The sequence below is a fragment of the Bufo bufo genome, chromosome 3 (genome assembly GCF_905171765.1).
Source record: "Bufo bufo chromosome 3, aBufBuf1.1, whole genome shotgun sequence".
Taxonomy (NCBI): domain Eukaryota; kingdom Metazoa; phylum Chordata; class Amphibia; order Anura; family Bufonidae; genus Bufo; species Bufo bufo.
Window position 1 is genome coordinate 193301649 of NC_053391.1, and position 23801 is coordinate 193325449.

The following is a 23801-nucleotide window of genomic DNA, read 5'->3' on the forward strand; positions in this document are numbered from 1 at the left end:
GTGCAATGACAGGGAGCTGCGATAGCGCCGCCCCCGTCATTGTGCCCCTCAGATGCCAAGTTCATACATGATCGCGGCATCTGAGTGCAAAAACAGTGTGAAATTAACGTTAAACGAAAAATTCAATCAAACTTACCGCCTCCATTTGCTCGCGACGGACCGGCCGCCTCCATCTTGCTTGAAGATCTGGAGCGAAATCTCGCGCGGCGCGAGATTACATCATCACGTCGGCCGGCGTGGCGACGTCATACATCACCACGCACGGGATTTCGGCTGAGATCTTCAATCAAGATGGCGACTGGTGGCCCGTCGTGAGCAAATGGAGGAGGTAAGTATGAATTTTTTACACTATTTCAGGTTAAATCGATTTGCTAACACAAAGCACAAGGAAATTCGGCTTTAAGCTTTTTTCCTGAAATTTGGATCGAATTCCACTTCGTGAGATTCGATTCGCTCATCTCTAACTTGCACGTTTGCCACAGTAACGATACGCAAATCACAAAAAATCCAGCAGTGTGGGATTTTTTATCCAATTCACATGTCCCTACACTGCTTTACTTGGTGCTAAACAGGCATGCGACTTGTGACACAGCCAAAGTTTGTGTGTAGACGTACTCTTACATACAGTATGCAGTGAGACACATCTGTCCGTTCATAAAGTCTGACCTTTTTGAAATTAACAGTCTGAGCTGAGCTCCATGAAATCCCATGTGAAAAATATTAACATGAAGAGGAAGAAATTCCTTTGGGATGATATTTAAAACTTGTGGGAAAGACTATCAAGTCAACAGCTGAAGAACACATTTTTGACATTCTTGATATTTCTTCAAACCACTCCAGAATCATCTTTAGCTTTGCATTAACACAGCAATATGGGGTTTTAGTTTTTATGGGTACCATTTTGGGGTATGTATCCATTACTGTGTACTTTTTATTAATTTCGGGGGACTAAATTTATATACTGTATTTTTAGCTTTATAAGACTCACTTTTTGGCTGTGCGTCTTATAAAGCGAATACTAGTGAGCGCTTCCATTATGGAAGCGTTCACTAGTATGAATTAGGTGCCAGGAGTTAGGAGTGAAGCGCTGTAAGTGCTTGTAATACTCACCCTCTCCGGTCTTTCTTGCTGGGGCCGGCTCTGCACTGTCCTGACTGCGTACAGCGTAAGGACGTAGTGCGTGCACTATGACCTGACGCTGCACGCAGTCAGGTGACAGAGCAGCACAGGCCGGGAAGACAGGGGAGCGCGACTTCTGCTGGAGGTGAAGAGGAGCCGCGGTGCAGGACAGGTAAGAGATGGTTTTTATTTTAATCTGATCTGAGGGCTGATGGGGGTCTATGTGGGCTGATATATGGTCTGATGGGGGTCACACTATGTGGGCTGATATAAGATCTGATGGGGATCTGACAATGTGGGCCGATCTGAGGTCTGATGGGAGTCTCACTATGTTGGCTGATATAAGGTCTGATGGGGGTCTGACAATGTGGGCTGCTCTGAGGTCTGATGGGGGTCTCACTATGTGGGTTGATATAAGGTCTGATGGGGGTCTGACATTGTGGGCTGATCGGAGGGATGATGGAGTTCTGACATGGAGGGCTGATGTGATGTCCTGATAAGGGGGTCCAATTTAATGTCCTGATATGGAGGTCTGATCTGATGTCCTGAAATTTATGGGGGTCTGATCTGATGTCCTGATATTTATGGGGGTCTGATCTGAGGATCTGATGAAAAATATGTTTTTCTTATTTTCCTTCTCTTAAACCTGGGGTTGGTCTTATCATCGGGTGCGTCTTTTAAAGCAAAAAATACAGTATTTTTTTCACGACTAGATGTCTAATGACTGTTTACTTCCAGCCTTAACGCCAAGCCTATCCATGTCTGATATTGCAGCTCAGCTCCATTGATGTGTCTGTTGTTATATTTTTCACAGTACTTTTTTTTTTATATTCTTCATATTTTTTACTATTTTTATCCCATAATCGTACTTTCATTTTACATTCTTTTTTTTTATTATAATATGGGGGCATACTTAGTAGTATGTTCTGACAATGCAGAAACATTACAAATGACAATGACAAGGGTCCTTCCCTTTTACAGTCCCACAATAAGTTTCAATTGTGCTACTAATTGGGGTCACTGTTGGGGTCAGAATTTTTACCATTCTGCCATCTGAAAATAATATGCCAAGGTACGTACAGTATATGGGTTAGAGGACCATATAGAGTTGCTGGGACAGACTTGCCATAGACCCCACTGGAAAAATTATTGGCGGGCCAATGCCCAATGGGCTTTCCGAGCTTCCCACAGATAATGTTCTGATGCTCCCAGTGTTAGTTTACGCTGGGAACAACAGGTCCTCATGTACCCAGCTGGTGACCGCAGGTCCCCTCCTGTATTTAACTCCTGGATGCAGTTGAATACTGAAGCAGGGCATAGGAGTTGATGGTTCCTTACTTAGCGGTTCACCGTCATAGGCCTCAGGCCTCGTTTACGAGGCCTGAGCCCTATGGGGCAGTACGTTGGTGCAGGCAGTCGCAAAGTGATGATATTAGTGCGACCACATGTGCCGGCTCCTTGGTGTTGTGATAATGTCATCGCAACTGCTTGCGCTGAGACGCAGGCTTCTTCAAGCCTAGCACGGTGAACTTAGTGGTTACCACTGATGCCTTGTAGTGCTAGGGTCCGAGGTTCGAATCTGACCAAGGACAACATCTACATGAAAATTGTATGTTCTCCCAGTGTTTGCGTGGGTTTCCTCCGGGTACTCTGGTTTCCTCCCACACTCCAAAGACATACTGATAGGGAGTTTAGATTGTGAGCCCCATTGGGGACAGCATGATGCTAATGCCTGTACAGCACTGTGGAATATAGTAGTGCTATATAAGTGCATAAAATAAATAAAAGGCATTAATGGCAGCACTATAGGGGGCATTCCTCACTACAGGGGCATTGCTGGCATCACTGTAGGAGGCATTATATGGGAGCAATATATTTCACTGGGGGAAATATATGGGGTATTACTCACTGGGGCACTATGGGGGAATGTGTAATACTGTGGACATCATAAGTTGAATAATTGGTCTGCGGACTTCTAAAACTATAGGGGCATTTTAATTATGAGGGATATTTTAGGGGACATTATTATTACTGGGAGCACAATAAGGGGTATCATTATTGCTGAAGGCACTATAGCGGGAATTAGGAATACCGGAGGCACTATAGGGGGATTATTATTACTGGGGGCATTGTAGGGGACATTATTATTACTGGCAGAACCACAGGGGGCATTATTATTATTAGAGATATTTCAGGGGACATTGGTAATGGAGAGACTATAGGGGCATTATTATTAATGGAGGCATTTTAGGGGGCATTATTATTAGTGGGGGCACTATTTCTCTGCAGGCATTTTTGGGGTCATTGGGGAGCAGAGCAAGCAGAATATTGGGGGTGGAAGCATGATGGCACTGTTAGTTACCATGATTGGGAGATTGTGCACAGAAGGTGGGGAGGATGTTACAAAAGTGAGGACGCTAAGATGTCTGTGTGGCAAAATCTGAAGACACAACACATGCCTGAAAGAAGTTGTCATGGTGGTCTTGATGAAATGGAGAAGATGAGGAAAGAGAACGTCTACATCAGAGGAGACGTCACTGGATGTTAGAGGTATGCAATGCTGTATTCTTCTGTATGACCAGGCAGTGTGCTGGCAGTAGGGATGGTTTGCTGCTCCGGCATGCATCTTACTTCTTCAGTCCCCTCTTCCCTAACTTAATGAGAGACAAATCGAGAAGGAGCAGGACAGAATATGGCAGGTGGTGCTGGCCACCACAAAGGGGCAGCTTATGGGGAAGTATTTTGTGCTGCTGGGGCAGTATATTGTGTTATACTGTGGCATTTATTTCTGCAGGGGCGGTATATTGTGCTAAAATTTGGTATTTGGTTCTGCAGTATACTGTGCTGCACTATGGTATTTGCTTCTGCTGGGACAGTATATTATGCTGCTCTGTTTTATTTGATTCTGCTGGGGCAGTATATTGTGCTGCACTGTGATATTTTGTTCTGCTGCACCTCTATGGTATTGCTGTCCCCACCTACTTGAGTTGAACCCGACCCCGTATACTCATGTTGGTCCCACCTTCTGTCAATCTGGGCCCACCTACAACATGTTGCCACTTTTATTTTATTTTCCACGGTTACTTTAAATTCCCAGTCAGCCCCTCTACAGGTATATGAAGGGAAGAAGTCAGGAAAAATAAGTATTAATTATTGTTTATTTAAAAAAAATCCAATCCAATATTTGCCTCTTCCCATTGAAATAAACATGCAAGTTTTAACCAAGTACGCATGTATTTAGGGGAGTTATTTAGCCAACAAACTAAACTATAAGACTTCACATGCTTTCAAATAGCACTCGATTCAAGGTATTATCCAGGGAACTATAATCACCTCTAGAATCCAAATTCAATAATAAAGGGATAAATAGGCAGTCCTCTGATATCCCCCCTAGAACTGAATTACCTTTCATGCTAAATTTATGGGCTTGAATCACAAAATATTTCACAATTCAACCAAATTTACATTTACAGAGAAATGATAGGCAGAGTTAATTGCAGCTCCATTTCTGTCGTAAAGCTGCTGCACGGGCCTGAATAAGTAATCCTCTGAGAGATAATCCTATTTAGTGTCAGATGGAAGACTTTCCTTCAAAGAGCATAATGTCCTTTTTGACAGTCAAAAGGCTATCACAGAGAATTGTCTCTTTTCCACCATCTCAGATGGATATGGTCTGTTGACATATCAAGATTCTCTGTGTCTGAAGTGCACTTACTACAATGCAGAATAAACCAGAACCTAAGTATGTATGTTGTTACCTCAAGAACAGAGAAAACATGTAGACTGGAAAAATTTTGTTGTAACCCTAAGTTAGATATTATATATACCCATGTAATATAATGTGCCATCATAAAATGTAAATCTAAGCCTGGAAAACTCTCATTTATAAGAACAACTGAATACTTAAAGGGGGTGCCTCATGATTCCTCGCTTAATGATATGAACTGACTTCTCTCACACTTGGAGAACAGTTATTATCACCGGAGGAGGCTGCAGGCATGGATGTATGTATGTATGTATGCCTGGGTCCCGCAGAGCCGTTCTAGCACACAGAGGGAGGTCCCAAGCAGAAAAAATAGGGCAAATTTGAGCACCAATAGAACCAGTTTTTATCAGCCAATATCATCAAAATAGATATAATGGTTAAAGCACTGACCTTGATTGTTAAAGAGGACCTTTCATCAGAATCAAGTATGTAAACTGAATATACATACATGGAGAGCGGCGCCCAGGGACCCCCCTGCACTTACTATTATCCCCGGGCGCCGCTCCGTTCTCCGGTGATAGCCTCCGGTAAAGTCATAGTTAGGCTCCACCCATTTGAGCCTGCCGGCGTCTCCTTCTCCTATGCTGTAGTGCTGGCCAATCGCAGCGCTCAGCTCTTAGCAATGCTATGAGCTGAGTGCTGCGATTGGCCAGCGCTACAGCATAGGAGAAAGAGACGCCGGCAGGCTCAAATGGGTGGAGCCTAACTATGACTTTACCGGAGGCTATCACCGGAGAACGGAGCGGCGCCCGGGGATAATAGTAAGTGCAGGAGGGTCCCTGGGCGCCGCTCTCCATGTATGTATATTCAGTTTACATACTTGATTCTGATGAAAGGTCCTCTTTAAAGCTAGATGAACCTACAGATATGTCCACCCTTCCCTTTGCATGAATTTTGTGAAGGTCTCCAATGGATTTTTCTTCACATAAGAGGCAAATAATACACTATGGGAAAATGAAAAAAGAATGTCTACAAGGAGATACAAGATAAGATAAAAGGCCTATTGTACAATATGGCAATGCTGGAGGGTGTCACATATAGTGATCAAGGTCCAAGATCCTTACTTTACATAAAGATGTTCCACAGACTTAATTTTGTCTGGCATCACTGCTGTTGTCTGGCAGCACTGTTTTTCATCTTCTCTCTTACAGGACCGTTGATTGGGTTTTGTTGAAGGGTTCAGTATGGCTGCTAGACTAGGGCATGCACCATTTGTGCAATTAAAGGAGTTTGAAAAGGGCCGAATAGTGGGACTTTGAGAAGCTGGATGGTCCATCTGTCAAATTTTGGAAAGAGTTAGATGAGAAGTTTCTGTAGTGCATAGCTGTTGTCAACAGTGGTCAGAGGAGGGTACCCACATGTAGAGAGGTTTCTAAATAGTCAAGACAGACAGATACGTCTGTACCATAAAAAACCATCTGCTTTAAGCAGAACTGCATTCATGAACTCTGCTAGCTCATTTGCTATTAAATTCTCAGCATTTGCACTGGTGCTGTGATAGCCCATTGGAGGCATTGGTATGTATTATTGTACTAATGATGGCAGCATCACAGTTCACAGGATGGCTGGAGAGGGCCTATTGCTATCATGCATAGTGGAGAGACACAGGTCCAACAAAAGATAACATGATATGGAGCGCCAATAGCTACCATGACCGTTCTCATCTGGAATTCGTGGAGGGAACATTGACCAGCCTGTAAATAGTCCAGAACATCACCAGGAGGACATCCAGCATCTGTATAACAATTACCATGCCAGAATGTCAGCTTGTATCGCAGTAAGGGGAGATGCCACCCAATATTAATGTGAACCTGCCTCAACATATACCCTGCTGCAGAACCTAAAATAAAGGGTGCACCACCTTGGTTGTGTGATCACTGACCAAGCACCAATAGCAGTTTATACTTTGTCAATCGCAGCTAAATCGCAATAAATTTTTCACTGGTGTTTTTTTTATCTTCCACTATTACATGAGTGTTAGCTGAATCGTCAATTCAGGCCAATTCACCTTTGCCTTTGGCATGCCACTGTAGGGTGAGAAGAATGCAAAGTAGAAAATTAAAAAGAAATTAAAGGATTTACCATAATTCAAAGACGCAAAAGGAAATAGAGATCAATGGAGACAACACCTGTAAAAGTGCCATGGATTTTATTGTCCGTAATATTAAAAAAGAGCAGAAGACAGACTGGAACATTTTTTATTATTCACCAGAGTGTGGAAAATTGTGAACACATTTATGAAAATCCATTAAAATGTTGAAGTTGGGACAAAAGATGTGTTGGGCATGCAAACATTGCTCCCAGGGCGGCTACCTATAGATAGACGTTGCACTAAGGCTGGGGCTACAAGACGACAGGAAGCAACACAACCTGAGTTTCCCTGTGTTAATCAAGGTTGCAAGCGAAAGCCATACAAATATCTGAATTCCTCGATTTTACAGTGTAGTCCATTCCAAGGTAAGATGAAAGGGTTTACTCAGATTTTTGCTGTTAATCTATGGTAATTCTTAAATCTTTATATTTTTGCTTTTCTTTTTACTGTACTCATCTACATAAGCATTACATACATTTCGGCTATGATACCTTATTATTGAACAGTCCTTTTGAACTGGACTGTCCCTTCTAGGCATGCGAGTGACGTCATATCTATAAGCCCCGGATTGACATGTAACTCAGGGCAATGGCCTAGTGTACCTGCATAAAAATAAGGAATTTTAGCAAATACAGCCATTTCAAAGGTATACATTGGCAGACAAAAGTCCTCGAGGTTCAGTAGTGACTTTTAAAAATCATTTTCAATTTCACAGTTTTACAAGCAAATGTTTAGCTGGCTAATTAATGTCTATTTTAAGCCAAAGATTTATAACATTGTCTGTATTTTTAGCTAAGACCTGCTATGTATTCACACATTCTTTCCGGTGCTAACAACCAGTCAACAGCCAGATCACATCATACTATCTAATATAGACAAGTCACATGAAAATGTTATAAAGTAACCTTTATGGAAAATGAACTTATGGAGTGTATATGATATGAATAGACTGTACTCTTCTATATTTCACCAAAGCAATTTTAATACCTTGGACAAATCTTACCAGCTTACGCTCAAATTATAAATTTCTATGCAGAAATTATTAGTCTAACAATTATTATATTGAACATTTTTATTTTACAGGAAACTGGTAATTCTTCATGCTGTGGAATATCACTGATCTTTCAAGAAAAATGTGTCCTGTTTGAATTGACCAGAGTTGATCTTGTGGTTAATAAAATAAGTTTCATTGCAATGATTTTACATAGTGTCCAAATCGAATAACAATTCAGACTAAGGATAGTTTCACACCAGCGGTAAACTGTTCCGGCAGGCTGTTCCAGTCGAGGGACCACCTGCCGGAGTTTATCTTATCTGGCATAGCCGGATGCTGCTGGAGCACCGCTTGGCCCCATTGACTATAACGGGACCTGGCATGGATCCAGCCTATTTACGGCATAAGTGCCAAGATTCGGCCAGACAAATACCACTGCAAACAGCATTTTTTGTCCGGCGGAATCCTGGCACTAACGATTATAGTTAATGGGCTCCGGTAGGGAAAGGTAGTATCTGGCTTTACCGGATACGATGAACTCTATCAGCCTCAGTTTAGTGTTAGTGTGAAACTAGCCTAACAAGAAGGGCTCATGCAGAAATCTTATGCCACATCTCCATAAAAACTCAAAGTTGAACACCGTTGTCATATGGCATCCATATAATACATGGGGCCTATACCTCCAATTTTTGTTATGCCATGTTCCACTGGATGTTGTATCACACAGATAATCTCCCCTAGAAGCATTGCTTCTAGAAGAGAAACCCTCTATATATCTATGACTCCACAATACAGAGTCACGGTGACACCATGGGCCAATGTCAGGCTCTTTGCACAAGGCCATATCATGTTCATGAGGCCATAAGCACATTTGACAGATAGACTTTATGTACCAACATTAAACCTAGACTGTACAACTTAGTGGTTGACAATTTATATCTGAAAGGCAGAAGCAAAATTCATTTTCCACATCAAGGACTAGCATACAAGCAAAACATATATGTTCAGAGTTACATTTCACACAGCTATTTCACTGCAGTATGGAAACACACACCGGTTTACAGCTAAGCAACCTACATTAAATACTCTCATACGAATGCACCATTCTACCACTAAACAATTAAATCATGATAAAATTTGAAAAAGAAAAGCTAAAAATATATCAATAAAGGCAAATGTGAATATATCCAAAATTACTCCCTACTCCAGCAGAAAAAGCTTGTATACATTGAGCCTTACACTCAAAAGTGGCTTGTTACCCATATCATCCAATATGAGATCAATGTATACTTTCTAAGCTCTACTAAAAAAATTGCACCATTTTGAACACCGTGGGTCATTTCAATTATTTTGGCGACTGTTATTTTGGCATCTAGACATGGGAATTACAGACCTATAATATCTCCAATGTCAAACTTCATATACAAACTTCATAACACCACGTCGTGATGGCACACAGTGGAATCCTGGTCTGATTACAAAGGGGAGCAGGGACATTACTTAGGTCAGCATCTGACAAAGCTTAGAGGATATGGTTGTATTCTATGTGCAGGGTACCATCACTCATGCCAAACACAATGTCCAAACTATGTTAGTCTTGTTGTCTATAAATTTATTAAGATGTCATAGAACAAAAGTTTGTACCTGTATTGTACCAATAAGTCCTATTTCATTAATTTTTCCATATCATTTTTTGATTAAAACATATCAGCTTAGGTGGAATTGAATATTTCTATTGGTCACTAGTAACAATAGGGATACTGCATGGTCAATGGTGTCTATTCAGAGGAATAGTTTGGGAAGTAGCCTGAGGTCCAAGCTTAAGAAGATTCTACAAATCAACACAAATAAGCTACCTGATTCCAGAATTTACCATATTGGTCAGTTTTATTTCACATATTAAAATATTCACAAGAATTTCTTAAACATCAATTTTACACAATTGTCCAGGTCTAAGAAATGATATAGCCCTCCTTGAAGAAAAGAAGCTAGGCCATGCCTGCTCATATGGCTACGACGGCTATATTGCCACCATAGTAAAGTGAGTTGAACGAGAATCTTGCTATATGACATGCAACTGAGCGTGATATCCTACAAGAAACTATAGTGGGTATTAAATTATCAGTATTTCAGTGGTGATCACTAAGGAAAATATGAGTATGTAAGTCTTCAGAACTTTATACAGTCCTTGATGGATTTATTTCCCATGCATCATAGAATGGTACCCTGGTATAAGTCATAATTATACATATTAATTAGGCTGCTATCAACATATATTGAAAGAAACAACTTTGTAACATTGTATCAGGAGTGCTTCTGTTGAACAGATCGAGTGAAACTATACTCTTAACGAAACATAATTACCGTACAAATGTACTGCAAATTGTATACAGTACTCATGCCTTGTCACCGATTTACTGTAATGCATGTCCATGCTTCCATAGATTAAGCAACAGTCAATACAGTATAATTGGTTTGAACTATGTGCAGCTTTCAAGTTTCAAGTGACCGTATTTCTAGAGATACAAAAATGATACCAATATATGATAGGGTTTGAGGTAATTGCTGGAAATACCAGTCCAGTCACAGTTAGCATTAGGAGGACTTTCTCTTGCTTTTAGCATTGACAAAAGACAACAACCTTTTCTTTTTCCTTTTATCCATACTATATAAAAATAGACTTTCTGACGATATATGATGCAAGAAGATCCCAGCAGTGAAAAGTTCAAGGCTTTAAGGGAGATCATTTTGATGGCTCATATTGACAGGTCAGGGATTAGTGTAAATAACAGGCAATTTACATTGTTCTATAATTGCACTAAATTAATTGCTGAGGCTCATAATTGCCCGAAACCTGACTTTTTCTGCAATCCGCGAAACAACGTGCGAATCCATTTTGGACAGATTGTCAAAATATTTTTGTAGGTGTTCAAGGTATATCAGAACATAATAGAAAGACAAAAAAAAAGTCACTTGAGTACCAAGAACCGGCTTGGTCTGTTAGTTGTCTATGGTAGCTGTTATATACAAAAATGACAAGAGAATAAGAGAAAAACTTTCACAACTTAAAAAAAAAGTATATGGATATTTTTTTAGTATTCTGCTTAGCTGAATACCATCAAGTAAACTCAAAGCAAATGCTTATGAATATGCATCGAAGAGTCAGCAATACAAATGTCATCACCACTGCATTTCCATTAAGAATTGCATCTTAAACCCAAACTGCTGTGTTCATGTCAAACCCTGTGTACAGAGAATCTTTTTGTTTCTGGTCTTTCTTGGCACTTAGTCCAATGATTTTCCCATCACTTTTGCCTGTTTTTTCAATTTTAGATTTAAAGTCATTTGCTGAAGGGAAATAGAACACATTTTTCTGTTTGCTTGGTTTCTTGCTCCTCTTGTGGATTTGAGGTTTTTGATCTTTAAAATTTTGCCAACCAGGTTTTTCTTTAAGCAGTTTATCTCGATCTGGACGTACGCTTCGTAAAAACTTTTTGAAAAAATTGGCGGTCAGGGAAATTTTCTTGTAAATTTCATGTGATCTGCTGATACTTAATAGGCTTTCACAGTTTTCTCCTTTTTTCTCCATCTCTGGTAGATCTAACCAATTTCCAACAAGGTCTGCAAAAATATTGTCACCCAAGACTAGAGGCTGTCTGTTCCGACTCTGGGACATAAGAGAAGATGTCCAGTCATTGGCTTCATCAGATATAAAATCATCGGTGCTTTGATCGAGGTCAGAATGTGTATTATCATTAAAGGAATGATTATGAAAGCTGGAGGATGTAGACCGTAATTCACACGTAGGCCACCTGTCCACTGAAGGCAATATGGGCAAAGAGGTTTCAGTCTCTGCTACTCTTTGTGACAGTACCTGATGACCTTGTTTCAAGCCTGGAATAGAGGCAGTGCTAACTGTGCTTGCAGCCCATGACACTCGGCTACTAGCCAACGAGCTGTTGTCTAGACTTCTTCCACCTGCCCATATATTCTCAGCCTCTTTTCTGGACTCATGCCTGACCTTGGTAGCCTCTTGTACACTTTGGCAATATGGATTTGCTCTCATAATTTGGAGCTGGTTCTGCTCCCCTGAAATTTCCAGCTGCTCAAGAGCCGTCTGAACCTGGAGAAGTTTCAGTTCCTGGAGTGCACCCATCATAGAGTTCATCTGCTCCTGTAAACCTTCTCCAACTTCTTTCATTGACAGCTGCAAGTAGAAAAGAAATGCTTTAGTTAAAAAGAGAAGAAACTGCTAAAATATACATAATTTTTGGATTAAGCTATTTAGCATATCTGCCTAGTACAGTACAATGATACCCAATATACCACATAAAATAATACAGTATCATGAGGGGTGAACCAGCAGAATATATTTCGAATAATAAGAAAATAAAGATGAAAAAATTAAGACTTGTAAAAACTTTACAAGGACTCCTGTCTTTATAATACGTACTATAACAAAATCATTTGACATTGCTGTTTGAAGAATTCACTTGATGACCAAAGACCCTCATACACATTAGAGTATTTCCAGCAAAGCTCCGGAATCTGCCTCTACAGATGATGTTGGGGTAGAGAGCAATAGAGTATTTTGAATATATATACTGCAGAGGTTTTGATGGAACATAAGCCCTGGAGCCTGAGGTCCTACAGCACGTTATGTCTGATAGGGGGCTTGTAATAGCTTTCACATTGGGGCTCAGAGGCTTTTAGTTGTGCATCTGATTGCTACTAACAAGTACTAGTATTTTTTTGTGGTTCACATTTCTCCTTGACAGTCATTTCTACAGTGAAGATATTTTGAAGCATAGTTTAAGGCACTGCAAGTGTTTTGCAACTGAGCAAAGGTATCATATAACTGCTTTGTTAGCAAGCTTCTTACTGTCTAGTATTACCACAGTATAACCCTCACACGCTGATTCCTTTCTTCCTCTCACTCTTCTCTGCCCATTTGTGATTGGATATCAGGTTTCCGACCTCGGATGGGAGGATGTATGATGATCAATACACCATGACAGCTGCCTGTGGTTTACTATTGAAGCCCTTCCAGCAGTCTTTAACTGAGGCTTTATCTGAAGGTTTGATACACTTCGGACTCCCCAACCCCCTGACATTCTTCATTCACACGCAAAGAGGCACACACTACTCAATAGATTAACCCTTTTATCTGGTTAGCAATAAACAGATGAATGAATCTTTGAGAAAGGGAAGGTATATTTTGTGTTATTAGTTTGCATATATTACATGTACTAAATTATGGTATTTGAATCCCTGAGAGTCACATAACTATCACATACTGTAGTATACCACATCACAGTGCCAAGTTAAAGTACATTGGGACACATTTATTAAGACCAGCGTTTTAGACACCTGTCTTAATGAAGCCCTATACCTGGTGGTGGATTCGCCGAAGTTATGAAGAGATTCCAGCTGTCTTACATTTAGACCCTTTTCTACACCTAAAACAGGCGTAGAAAATGTTAAATGAGAAATGCCTGCTGGTCGGTCCCCTTCCCCGCCCACGTCACGCCCCCTTTTTTAGACCTGATGTTAGTGGGAGAAGTCAGACATTCTGGCACAAAGGACCTTTGCACCGCAATGTGCGCCAGAAAAAAGCCTAATTTATTATGTATTTATGTTTAAAGGGGTTCTGCAGTTTGTTTAAACTGATGATTTATCCTCTGGATAGATCATCAGCATCTGACCGGCGGGGGTCCGACACCTGGGACTCCTGCTGATCAGCTGTTTGAGAAGGCAGCGGCTATCCAGGAGCACCGCGGCCTTCTCACTGTTTACCGCTGGCCCAGTGACATCACGACTAGCATCAACTAGTCCAGAGGATATCCAGAGGATAGATCATCAGTTTAAACAAACTGCAGAACCCCTTTAATAATTGAACCCCATTGTCCCAGATTTACTAATGTGTCTGTGCTTAGGAACTGTCTAAAAGGTGGCACAAATTGGTGGAATTTTTAGTGCATAATTAGGGTTTCTACACTTTTATCTCAAAAGGGGGTGGGGCTAATCGAGAAGGTGGTGCTTCATTTTGGAAAGGGGCAGGGCCTAAAATGCAACATAGTACACCAAAATTGTGCCACAATTCTGGGATAAAAATTAGAAGTAAGCCAACCAATAGACGAAATAGAGTTTCTCTAAGCCAACCAAAAGTGTCTATCCCTGCACCAAATTTATGAATTTTACACCATCTATAGGATTAGTAAAGCCACTGTTGGTAATGTTAATGGACTAGGACCCTCAAATATGAGAGGACGTAAAGAAATTTCAAAGAGAAATGCATCTAGCAAGCAAGGGGGTATAACAGGTAAACATCTAAGAAGATATATTACAAAGTTTCTTATGGTCACTTTTACTATTGAGTTATGCAAAGTTGTGTACAAAATTAGTTACCATTTAAGTAGTACTAACTCTCAAACTGCATCTTTTCAATGAGGCTGAGTTACAATTTATATGAAATTTCAAAATTTACAGAAATTATACTATATACGTTTACAGACATCCCAACCTGCAAAAACTCATTTCAGGGAGGTGCACTTCTCATTTCAGGGAGATTTTCTTTTTTTTTTCTTTCACAAACTTTTTATTACATTTTCCAAACATATGCAGTATCTGCACACTTTGCTCTATGGTGTGGAGGACTGGGCTCATTACCCTGCCCCAAATTATCATATTTATGTATATGATTAAAGGGATTCTGTCACCACCTATAAGCCCTGTTAGCTAAACATATGCTCATGTCCAGGGTAGCATTCTGATTTCTAAGGTGGCCTTATGAAAGCTATTTGTGGCTTTATTCTGCGGAAAAACAGGTTTTACTAACCTGTCAATCATTGAATTAAGGTGCCCAAGCAGGGGAGGTCTGTGGATGCATGGTGCCCGGCCGCACGCATTGCCGTTCGTGCCCAGCGCCGCCTTCTACTCCTTAGTGCCGCCTCTCCCTCTCCCTCCCTCCCCCTCCTCCCGCTTTGAGATCCGCACGTGCGCACAGGCTCAGCCTGATGTGCCGTTGCGGACTGCTGGCATCGGCTTCTTCTTGCACTATGCGCACGCTCCGAGAAGGGGACACTGCTACAGGTTGCCGAAAAGGTTTACTGCGAGTAAACTAGAGATGGGAAGTTCGGATCTTTCACATGAATCGGTTCATTTGAATCAGTTCATTCAAATGAACCGATTCATGAATCGAATCTTCGGTTCATTCGCTGAGCTGACAAGAAGCAAGTGAACCGAAGCTTAGGTTGCGCAATGCGCATGCGCGGATGCTCCGATTCACTTGCTGACACGCTGAGTCGGCTCTTGGTCTGAGTCAGGAAGTTTATTCTTTAAAACCCTGTGTGTAATTATCTACCCCACTGTAGGAAAAAAATCAAGCATCCAGGGGGTGTGAATTTAATACTGGGGTAAATAATATAATTAAAATGGAGGGTTAAATGTGTAAATGTATTTTTTTTAAAATACATCTCTCTCAATAGTTATATAGCTACTGAATGAGACAGAAGAAGGGATGCCTTTATCATATACAGTACAGACCAAAAGTTTGGACACACCTTCTCATTCAAAGAGTTTTCTTTATTTTCATGACTATGAAAATTGTAGATTCACACTGAAGGCATCAAAACTATGAATTAACACATGTGGAATTATATACATAACAAACAAGTGTGAAACAACTGAAAATATGTTATATTCTAGGTTCTTCAAAGTAGCCACCTTTTGCTTTGATTACTGCTTTGCACACTCTTGGCATTCTCTTGATGAGCTTCAAGAGGTAGTCCCCTGAAATGGTTTTCACTTCGCAGGTGTGCCCTGTCAGGTTTAATAAGTGGGATTTCTTGCCTTATAAATGGGGTTGGGACCATCAGTGGCGTTGAGGAGAAGTCAGGTGGATACACAGCTGATAGTCCTACTGAATAGACTGTTAGAATTTGTATTATGGCAAGAAAAAAGCAGCTAAGTAAAGAAAAACGAGTGGCCATCATTACTTTAAGAAATGAAGGTCAGTCAGTCAGCCGAAAAATTGGGAAAACTTTGAAAGTAAGGCCTTTTGACCATGAAGGAGAGTGATGGGGTGCTGCGCCAGATGACCTGGCCTCCACAGTCACCAGACCTGAACGCAATCGAGATGGTTTGGGGTGAGCTGGACCGCAGAGTGAAGGCAAAAGGGCCAACAAGTGCTAAGCATCTCTGGGAACTCCTTCAAGACTGTTGGAAGACCATTTCAGGGGACTACCTCTTGAAGCTCATCAAGAGAATGCCAAGAGTGTGCAAAGCAGTAATCAAAGCAAAAGGTGGCTACTTTGAAGAACCTAGAATATGACATATTACCAGTTGTTTCACACTTGTTTGTTATGTATATAATTCCACATGTGTTAATTCATAGTTTTGATGCCTTCATAGTCATGAAAATAAAGAAAACTCTTTGAATGAGAAGGTGTGTCCAAACATGGTCTGTATTGTATATCTCCTTGAGAAGCCAATTTGACCCTAAAGGGTTAATTCAACCTATAATCTAAACTCTGTGTCATGTCACTTCTCTTATCTCTGCTGACTGCCCGTCTGTCCCTTAACCTTATCACTGCTGCAGCCTGGTCAGCAGCCTCAGTGTAAACTGTTCGAGTGACTCACGGTTCTTTTAACTCAAAGAATGGAATGAGTCTCTAACTAAGTCGGATCTTTACATTCTATTAACCTGTAGACTCATTGGATTCTTAGACTCCCTCCTGTACAGTGTATGACTCAGAGCTGCTTGCCTGAGCTCTGATTGGTTGCAGGCCGGGGTGGGCGGGGAGGGGAGGGGCTGGCTTCCACTCTAGGATCAGATTACACTCCTCCCTCCCTGCTGCCAGCGTCTCTCTGCTCTGCTATCTGACTGAGCTGTTTCACACGGATCGGCTCAGTCAGAGAAATCGACTCCTCCGGTTTAGTGAACTGAATCGATCTAAAAGAACGATTCGTTCATGAACCGGACATCACTAGAGTAAACCTTTCCGGGATATATTGTTTCACATGCGGGCGTCAGGGAGCCGCTATCTAATAGCGGGAGACTCCCTGAACGTCCGAGAGACTTGAGATCCCTGCGTTTACATAAAATTTGCCTATTTTACACTGGATTTTCATGGAAAGATAACTTGTACAAAAGGTTTTTTTTCTCGATATAAATAACTATAATTTTTTACATATTTAGACAAATAATATGTAAGGGAAAAAACAAACATATTAAACAGAGGCCTTGTTGCATTACTGGGATCTTTTGAAATAAAATTCTTAGACCTGGTATTATTACGTACTTTATAGCTGTACTAGTTTCTTTGCTCACTCAGTCAGAGATTTGCATATTTTGAACATATCAGTCAGTGTACTAGACAGAAAATGAGAGATTCTTACATATGAAATAAGACATTATCCCCTGTGAGGATAAGAGTTGATCTATCTGCATTGACACTGAGAGATATGTACAGACCAGATTTTCTCCTTAGGGAACAATTTGGTACATTTTGGAGTGCATTTTAATGAGCGAGAGGAATAACACAGAAAGTGCAATGTTATACTGCTTTATACATCCAGCCTTTACAATACACTGTATAAACAGACACATATACACATAGATATATTGAGGGAAACGTTATCATATATATGCTAGAAAAGTGGAATAATGTGTGCTACAAAAATGTTAAGGAATAAATTATGTTGCCAAATGCCAAGCTGGTTGGTAAATAGATAAAACAGAAATAAAAACAAAAATGGAACAATAGTGAAGTTGGAATTTCATCTTGGGATCCCTGGACCATATAATTTGAAGAAGAGACAAGGCTTCCAGATTTTGTAGTGGATTTGTCCATGGCGTAAAATGACAGGCAGAAACCACAAAAGAATAAAACATGAAAGGTTAGATCACCTGATGAAGCCTTTTGTATGGCAATATGCATGGGACTCTCAAACCTACATGGAATCATAGGTACACCAAGCATATGGCTATTTCTCTTGAGACTTGATACTTTTTATTAAAAACCCTGCTTTATTTCTAGTCAGCTTCATGGCTGTAATTTCCACTCATACACATTTTTTACTTATTTCACATCTTTAACTCTACCTAGGGCTACTGTTGACGGATTATTTGCGCAATAGAAAGATCATTCCCTGTAAACTGTGCAGAGATCATTGTGCAAAGAGTAGGTAACCTGTGATGATTACCTATTGTGAAGGTTGTAATCCTGTGTTATCTACCGTATGTTTCACTTTATAAGACGCACTCTTTTTCCCCAAAAGTGGGGGGAAAATGGCTGTGGGTCTTATAAAGCGAATACTAGTGAGCGCTTCCATTATGGAAGCGCTCACTGTTATGAATTAGGTGCCGGGAGTTGGGAGCAAAGCACCGCAAGCGATTGTAGTACTCACCCTCCCTGGTCTTCCTTGCTGGGGCCGGCGCTTCACTGTCTTGACCGCATACATCGTCAGGATGTAGTGCGTTCACTATGACCTGACGCTGCACGCAGTCAGGTGACAGAGCAGCGCAGGCCGGGAAGACAGGGGAGCGCGACTTCTGCCGGAGGTTAAGAGGAGCTACGGTGCAGGATGGATAAAAATAGGTTTTTATTTTAATCTGATCTGAGGTCTGATGGGGTCTAACATTGAGGGCTAATCTGAGGTCTGATGGGGGTCTGACAATGTGGGCTGATCTGAGGTCTGATGGGGGTCTAACATTGAAGGCTGATCTGAGGTCTGATGGGGGTCTGACAATGTGGGCTGACATAAGGTCTGATGGGGGTCTGACATTGTGGGCTGACATAAGGTCTGATGGGATTCTGACAGGGAAAGCTGATGTGATGTCCTGATAAGGAGGCCTGATCGGATGTCCTGATATTTATGGGGGTCTGATCTGATGTCCTGATATTTGTGGGGGTCTGATCTGAGGATCTGATGAAAAATATTTTCATCGGGTGCATCTTTTAAAGCAGAAAAATACGGTATATAGCCTGTGATGATAATGAGGTGACTGATGAAAAGTAATCTTTACAGAATAGGGAGTAATTAAGGCAGAGGCGTACATAGAAATCACTGGGCCCCATAGCAAAAATCTGAATTGGGCCCCTTAACCCCGCCCACTACCCACCATGGCCCCTCCCACTTCCTGACCTGGCTCCTCCCGTGCCACACCCCCATTAAATAAATTTATACATGACCTACAGAAACTGTTAGGGTCCATTCACACGTCCGCAAAATGGATCCGCATCCGTTCCGCAATTTTGCGGAACGGGTGCAGACCTATTCATTTTCAATGGGGCCGGAATGTGCTGTCCGCATCCACATTTGCGGATCCGCACTTCCGCATCCGTACTTCCGTTTCCGCCAAAAAATAGAACATGTCCTATTCTTGTCCGCAATTGCGGACAAGAACAGGCATATTCTATTAGTGCCGGCAATGTACGGTCCGCAAAATGCGGAACGCACATTGTCGTTTTCCGTGTTTTGCGGATCCGTGGCTCCGTGTATCCGCAAAACACATTGCGGACGTGTGAATGGAGCCTAGGGGTTTCCTGGGGGTGACCTGTCACATGGGATATCTGCTGCAGCCCTCCTTATTTGGGGTGCCCTGTTAAAGGGAATCCGTCACTAGCAATTTACCCAAATTTTTTTTTCATGAATCCATGTTTAACATAGTACCTTTTTTCCATCTGTCTTGTTCTTTTGATTGTCAGTCTTGTCATTTCTTCAAAAAATCGATTCTTATGATATGTAAATGACGCTGTAAGGAGCCCAGAGGGGCGTTCTTCTTTCTCCACGGTGCCCAGGAACGCCCCTCTGAAGTGCCGTGCTCGGCTAAATTTGAAAACTAATAACGCCTCCAAGACAAGTTCATCTAAATCGCCTCCCAGAGGCGCGGCTAAGTGCTCAACACCCCCCCCTCCTCAGCGCCGCGCTCTGCTGCAAACACCCCGATCCTCCTTTTGCTGGTATCCCAAATCCCGCGCAAAACGTCTTGGAGGCGTTATTAGTTTTCAAACTTAGCCGGGCACGGCACTTCAGAGGGGCGTTCCTGGGCACCGTGGAGAAAGAATAACGCCCCTCTGGGCTCCTTACAGCGTACTCTGTTAAACATGGATTCATGAAAAAAAAAAAAAGGGTAAATTGCTAGTCGGCCGGGCCAGGCACTGCTGCAGGGAGTGGGACGAACGAACAGTACTTCACTTGACTGATTCTGAGACGAGTGACTTACTTCAAGACTCAAGTTCAGGCCAGCCAGGGACACAACCGGTGCACTGCTCAGTGCTCACTCACAGTACTACTCACCACTGCTTCAGAGTTCAGAATCTTCCTCCGGACTCCCTCTCTCTCCTCAGCTCAGGGCAGGCACTGACTCGTCTCTGGTGAAGGGCCGGCCCGACGGCGAAGTTCTCGATTCTCCCGCCCGCCCCCTTGCGCCACTGGCCAATCAGCAGCTGCCTCAACAGAGTTGCCTTGTGCTGATTGGCCAGCGGCACGAGCGCCACATGCAGGCTGGTGTTTGATCCTGATTCCGGCAGACGGTCAGGAGGAGGTCAGGTCAGGGGAGGGGGGGGGGGGATGTGCGGCGAGGCAAAGATGAGTTGATGTTGGGGCTGGGCCCTGGGGAGAAAAAAGCAATTAGCCGGCTGCAGCAGGTCATGAGTGGGCGGGGCCAAATAGTGTGGGCGGGGCCTTCTCTGCGCTACGGGCCCCCCAGTGCTGCGGGCCCCATAGCAGTGGCGTGGTCTGCCTCTATGGGCGGTACGCCACTGAATTAAGGTTAATGGCCAGTGTAAAAATGCAGGTTTTTGGATTTTTTTTAATGTAGATAGTGAAATGGCAAATTTAAAAAATATCTGCAAAATTCTTCAAAATGTTTTAACATATAAACATGATTTGAACACCAGGTCATTTTCTGATGACACTTTCTTTTGCAATCGGTAGAGTACCGCAGCCCTTCATTCTGGTGTTCTGTGGGGGTTGGACCTCAATGATAAAACATTGATGGACTATTTTAAAGTTCATATCATAAAGGCCTGTAAACCCCTGTAATGTACAGGACTAAAAGAAACTGATAAAGCAAAATTTACAAAAATAACTTTGCACAAAAAGGTAGCAATTTGAAGTATATGGGCACTAACAGTTATTTCACCATTGGATCCATATCCAGTTGTGCATTCAACATGGCACAGGCATGAGGTTGGGTCACTAAAGAAATCAGTTCAAAGCTCAAAATAAGTTACAGCATTTTATAGAATATTAAAAATAAAAAATAAGTACACTTGTAGCATTCTATAGCTTGACAAACTCTTTAGCCTCGATACTTGTAGACCCCATACAGTAGGTCTTGACCTTAAAGGGTTTCTATCACTTCATTTCACATAATTAGCTGTCAGACACTAGCGATCCGCTAGTGTCTGCTCTGCCAAACCATCCTAATATAATTGCTTTTGGGGCAGCCGTTTTGCTAAAAAAAGAACTTTTATTAATATGCTAATGAGCCTCTAGGTGCTATGGGGGCGTCATTAGCACCTAGAGGCTCCGTCTACCTTCACAAACTGCCGCCGCCCAGCGCGTACCTCCAGCCCGCCCATCTCCTCCTGAATGCGATCCTCCCTGTGAGCGCCTGTATTCGGCGCATGCGCAGTGAATGTCTGACCGCTTCCCTGCTCAGACATCTCCACTGCGCCTGTTCCTCGGAGCACTATGACGTCATCGGCGCAGGCGCAGTGGAGATGTCTGAGCAGGGAAGTGGTCAGACATTCACTGCGCATGCGCCGAATACAGGCGCTCACAGGGAGGATCGCATTCAGGAGGAGATGGGCGGGCTGGAGGGACGCGCTGGGCGGCGGCAGTTTGTGAAGGTAGACGGAGCCGTTAGGTGCTAATGACGCCCCCATAGCACCTAGAGGCTCATTAGCATATTAATAAAAGTTCTTTTTTTAGCAAAACGGCTGCCCCAAAAGCAATTATATTAGGATGGTTTGGCAGAGCAGACACTAGCGGTTCGCTAGTGTCTGACAGCTAATTATGTGAAACAAAGTGATAGAAACCCTTTAACTAGAAGGACTGAGTAGTTAAAACTATGTTCACTATCCATTTACCATTAACAAATGCTTTTTTAATATTTTGATATTGAAATATACTTGTACTGCCCTCATTTTCTCTTATATAGCCTCTAGTGTAATAAAAAAGAAAGGGACGTTCAAGCCACATTCTTAAGTGAGGTGCTATATTAACTTGTGAAGTCCTAAGATGACCTGAAGGTCAAACAGATCATTATACTCTTTTTACAATGCAATGTTCACATTCAGAGGCTCTCCAGACCTTAGCAAGTAAACAAGGACAACATGGCTGCATCTGTCTATAGAATGTTTCCTGTCTGCAAATACCAAGAAAACCTATAGACCTGACAAACACAGGCTGAACATGTGGCTAACACTAAACTACAAGGATATTGGTAACACTTACTCAACATAATGATGGATGTGAGTCCACTTTGGAGGTAATACATCAGATGCAAGTTTGGTTTCATCCATTTCTTCTCTGGATCCCTGACACTCTCTCTGTCCAAATGACTGTAATGCTGATGGGTTATTATCCTGTCTTCCCTGATTAAGGCGCAACGCTTCGGCTTAACCCATTCCAGGCTAAACTATTTCAGCGTGCAGGTTCTAGGGAGATGAGGGTTGAAGATGGTGTACGGTAACATATAGCAATATGAAGGTGTAGAAGCACCAAATATTGGTTTTGTACATAAAATATATTCCATAATATCATATGACATGATGTGATATTCGAATATAATAAAATGTGATCTTTGAAATCACACACATTTATGAACTAGAACATAGAATGCCCAGAAGTATGTAACATCTGCTTTATATGCATGGGATACACATATCCCACGCCTCCTAATTATCAGGGGATGTCCCTTTTATAATAAGAAGTATAATGCATTCTCCGTTGGGTTGCTTTCTATGGAATTTCCACTGCTCTAACTCAATTAACAGGTCCCCAGTGCTTTTATACGGCAAAGTGATGGACTCTTCTATGAAAGGGAGTGTGGTTGTCATTCTTCAAGATGGTTGCATGAAATGACAATTTGGACCATCGCAGACACTAGAACATTGAGGAAACAAATCATTTCTCATGCCGTGAGAAAGAGATTCACAACTATCTAAAAAGGTGAAAGCCACAGCATGGAACAGGTTAACTAGGTTTGACAGCCTGTGATGAGATGGACTTGCATGGCAGAAAGCCAGCTCTAATACCCACTCATCAAAATCTCAGCATGTGCTGCCACTTCATTAGCCCGTCGCCTCCCTCCTGTCAAGGGGCTAAGTAGGGAGCTAAGTTTTGATTGGCTCCGTAAGGAACCTGTAACCATATGTCAACTGGTCGCGATCGGGGATCCGCAGCTAGTAATGATGCTTTAACTTTTTTGCTCGCAAGCTTAGGAGGGAGTGATGCTCTCTGCTGAAGGAAATACTCAACCCATGCAGCAATAGCCCCGCAGGTTCTTTGTATTATGTACTGCTAAAAATTGTGGAAGCTATTTATAAAGAATCAGAATACCCCAACCCTAGGTAAACTGCAGTCCAGTTTTTTAGCATTTTTCATGGTAGGTTCTGTGACATTTGACAACCACCATACGTGCCTTTCATTCTCCGTGCAGTTGAAATAAAAGATAATAAAAAGTGCATATAATATACTCTAAATCTGTGAAGAAGCACATACGTTTTTCAGTCCATAGGGGGCACAACCTATTTTGGTCATGTTGTTACACTGAGCACTGACCAGGGTTGCCAACTGTCCAGAATTTCTGGACA

The 23801-nt window shown here is 42.0% G+C and overlaps 1 protein-coding gene across 1 annotated transcript in view; it reads right to left on the reverse strand.

The window, feature by feature from the left end:
- Positions 1-8039: 8039 nt before the first annotated feature.
- The window catches only part of INKA2 (inka box actin regulator 2), a 39315-nt gene continuing 23553 nt past the window's right edge, over positions 8040-23801 (reverse strand). The window contains exon 2 of the mRNA XM_040423871.1: positions 8040-12178. Coding sequence (XP_040279805.1) covers positions 11183-12178 — 996 coding nt within the window. The 3' untranslated portion in view covers positions 8040-11182. The remainder of the gene's footprint in view (positions 12179-23801) is intronic.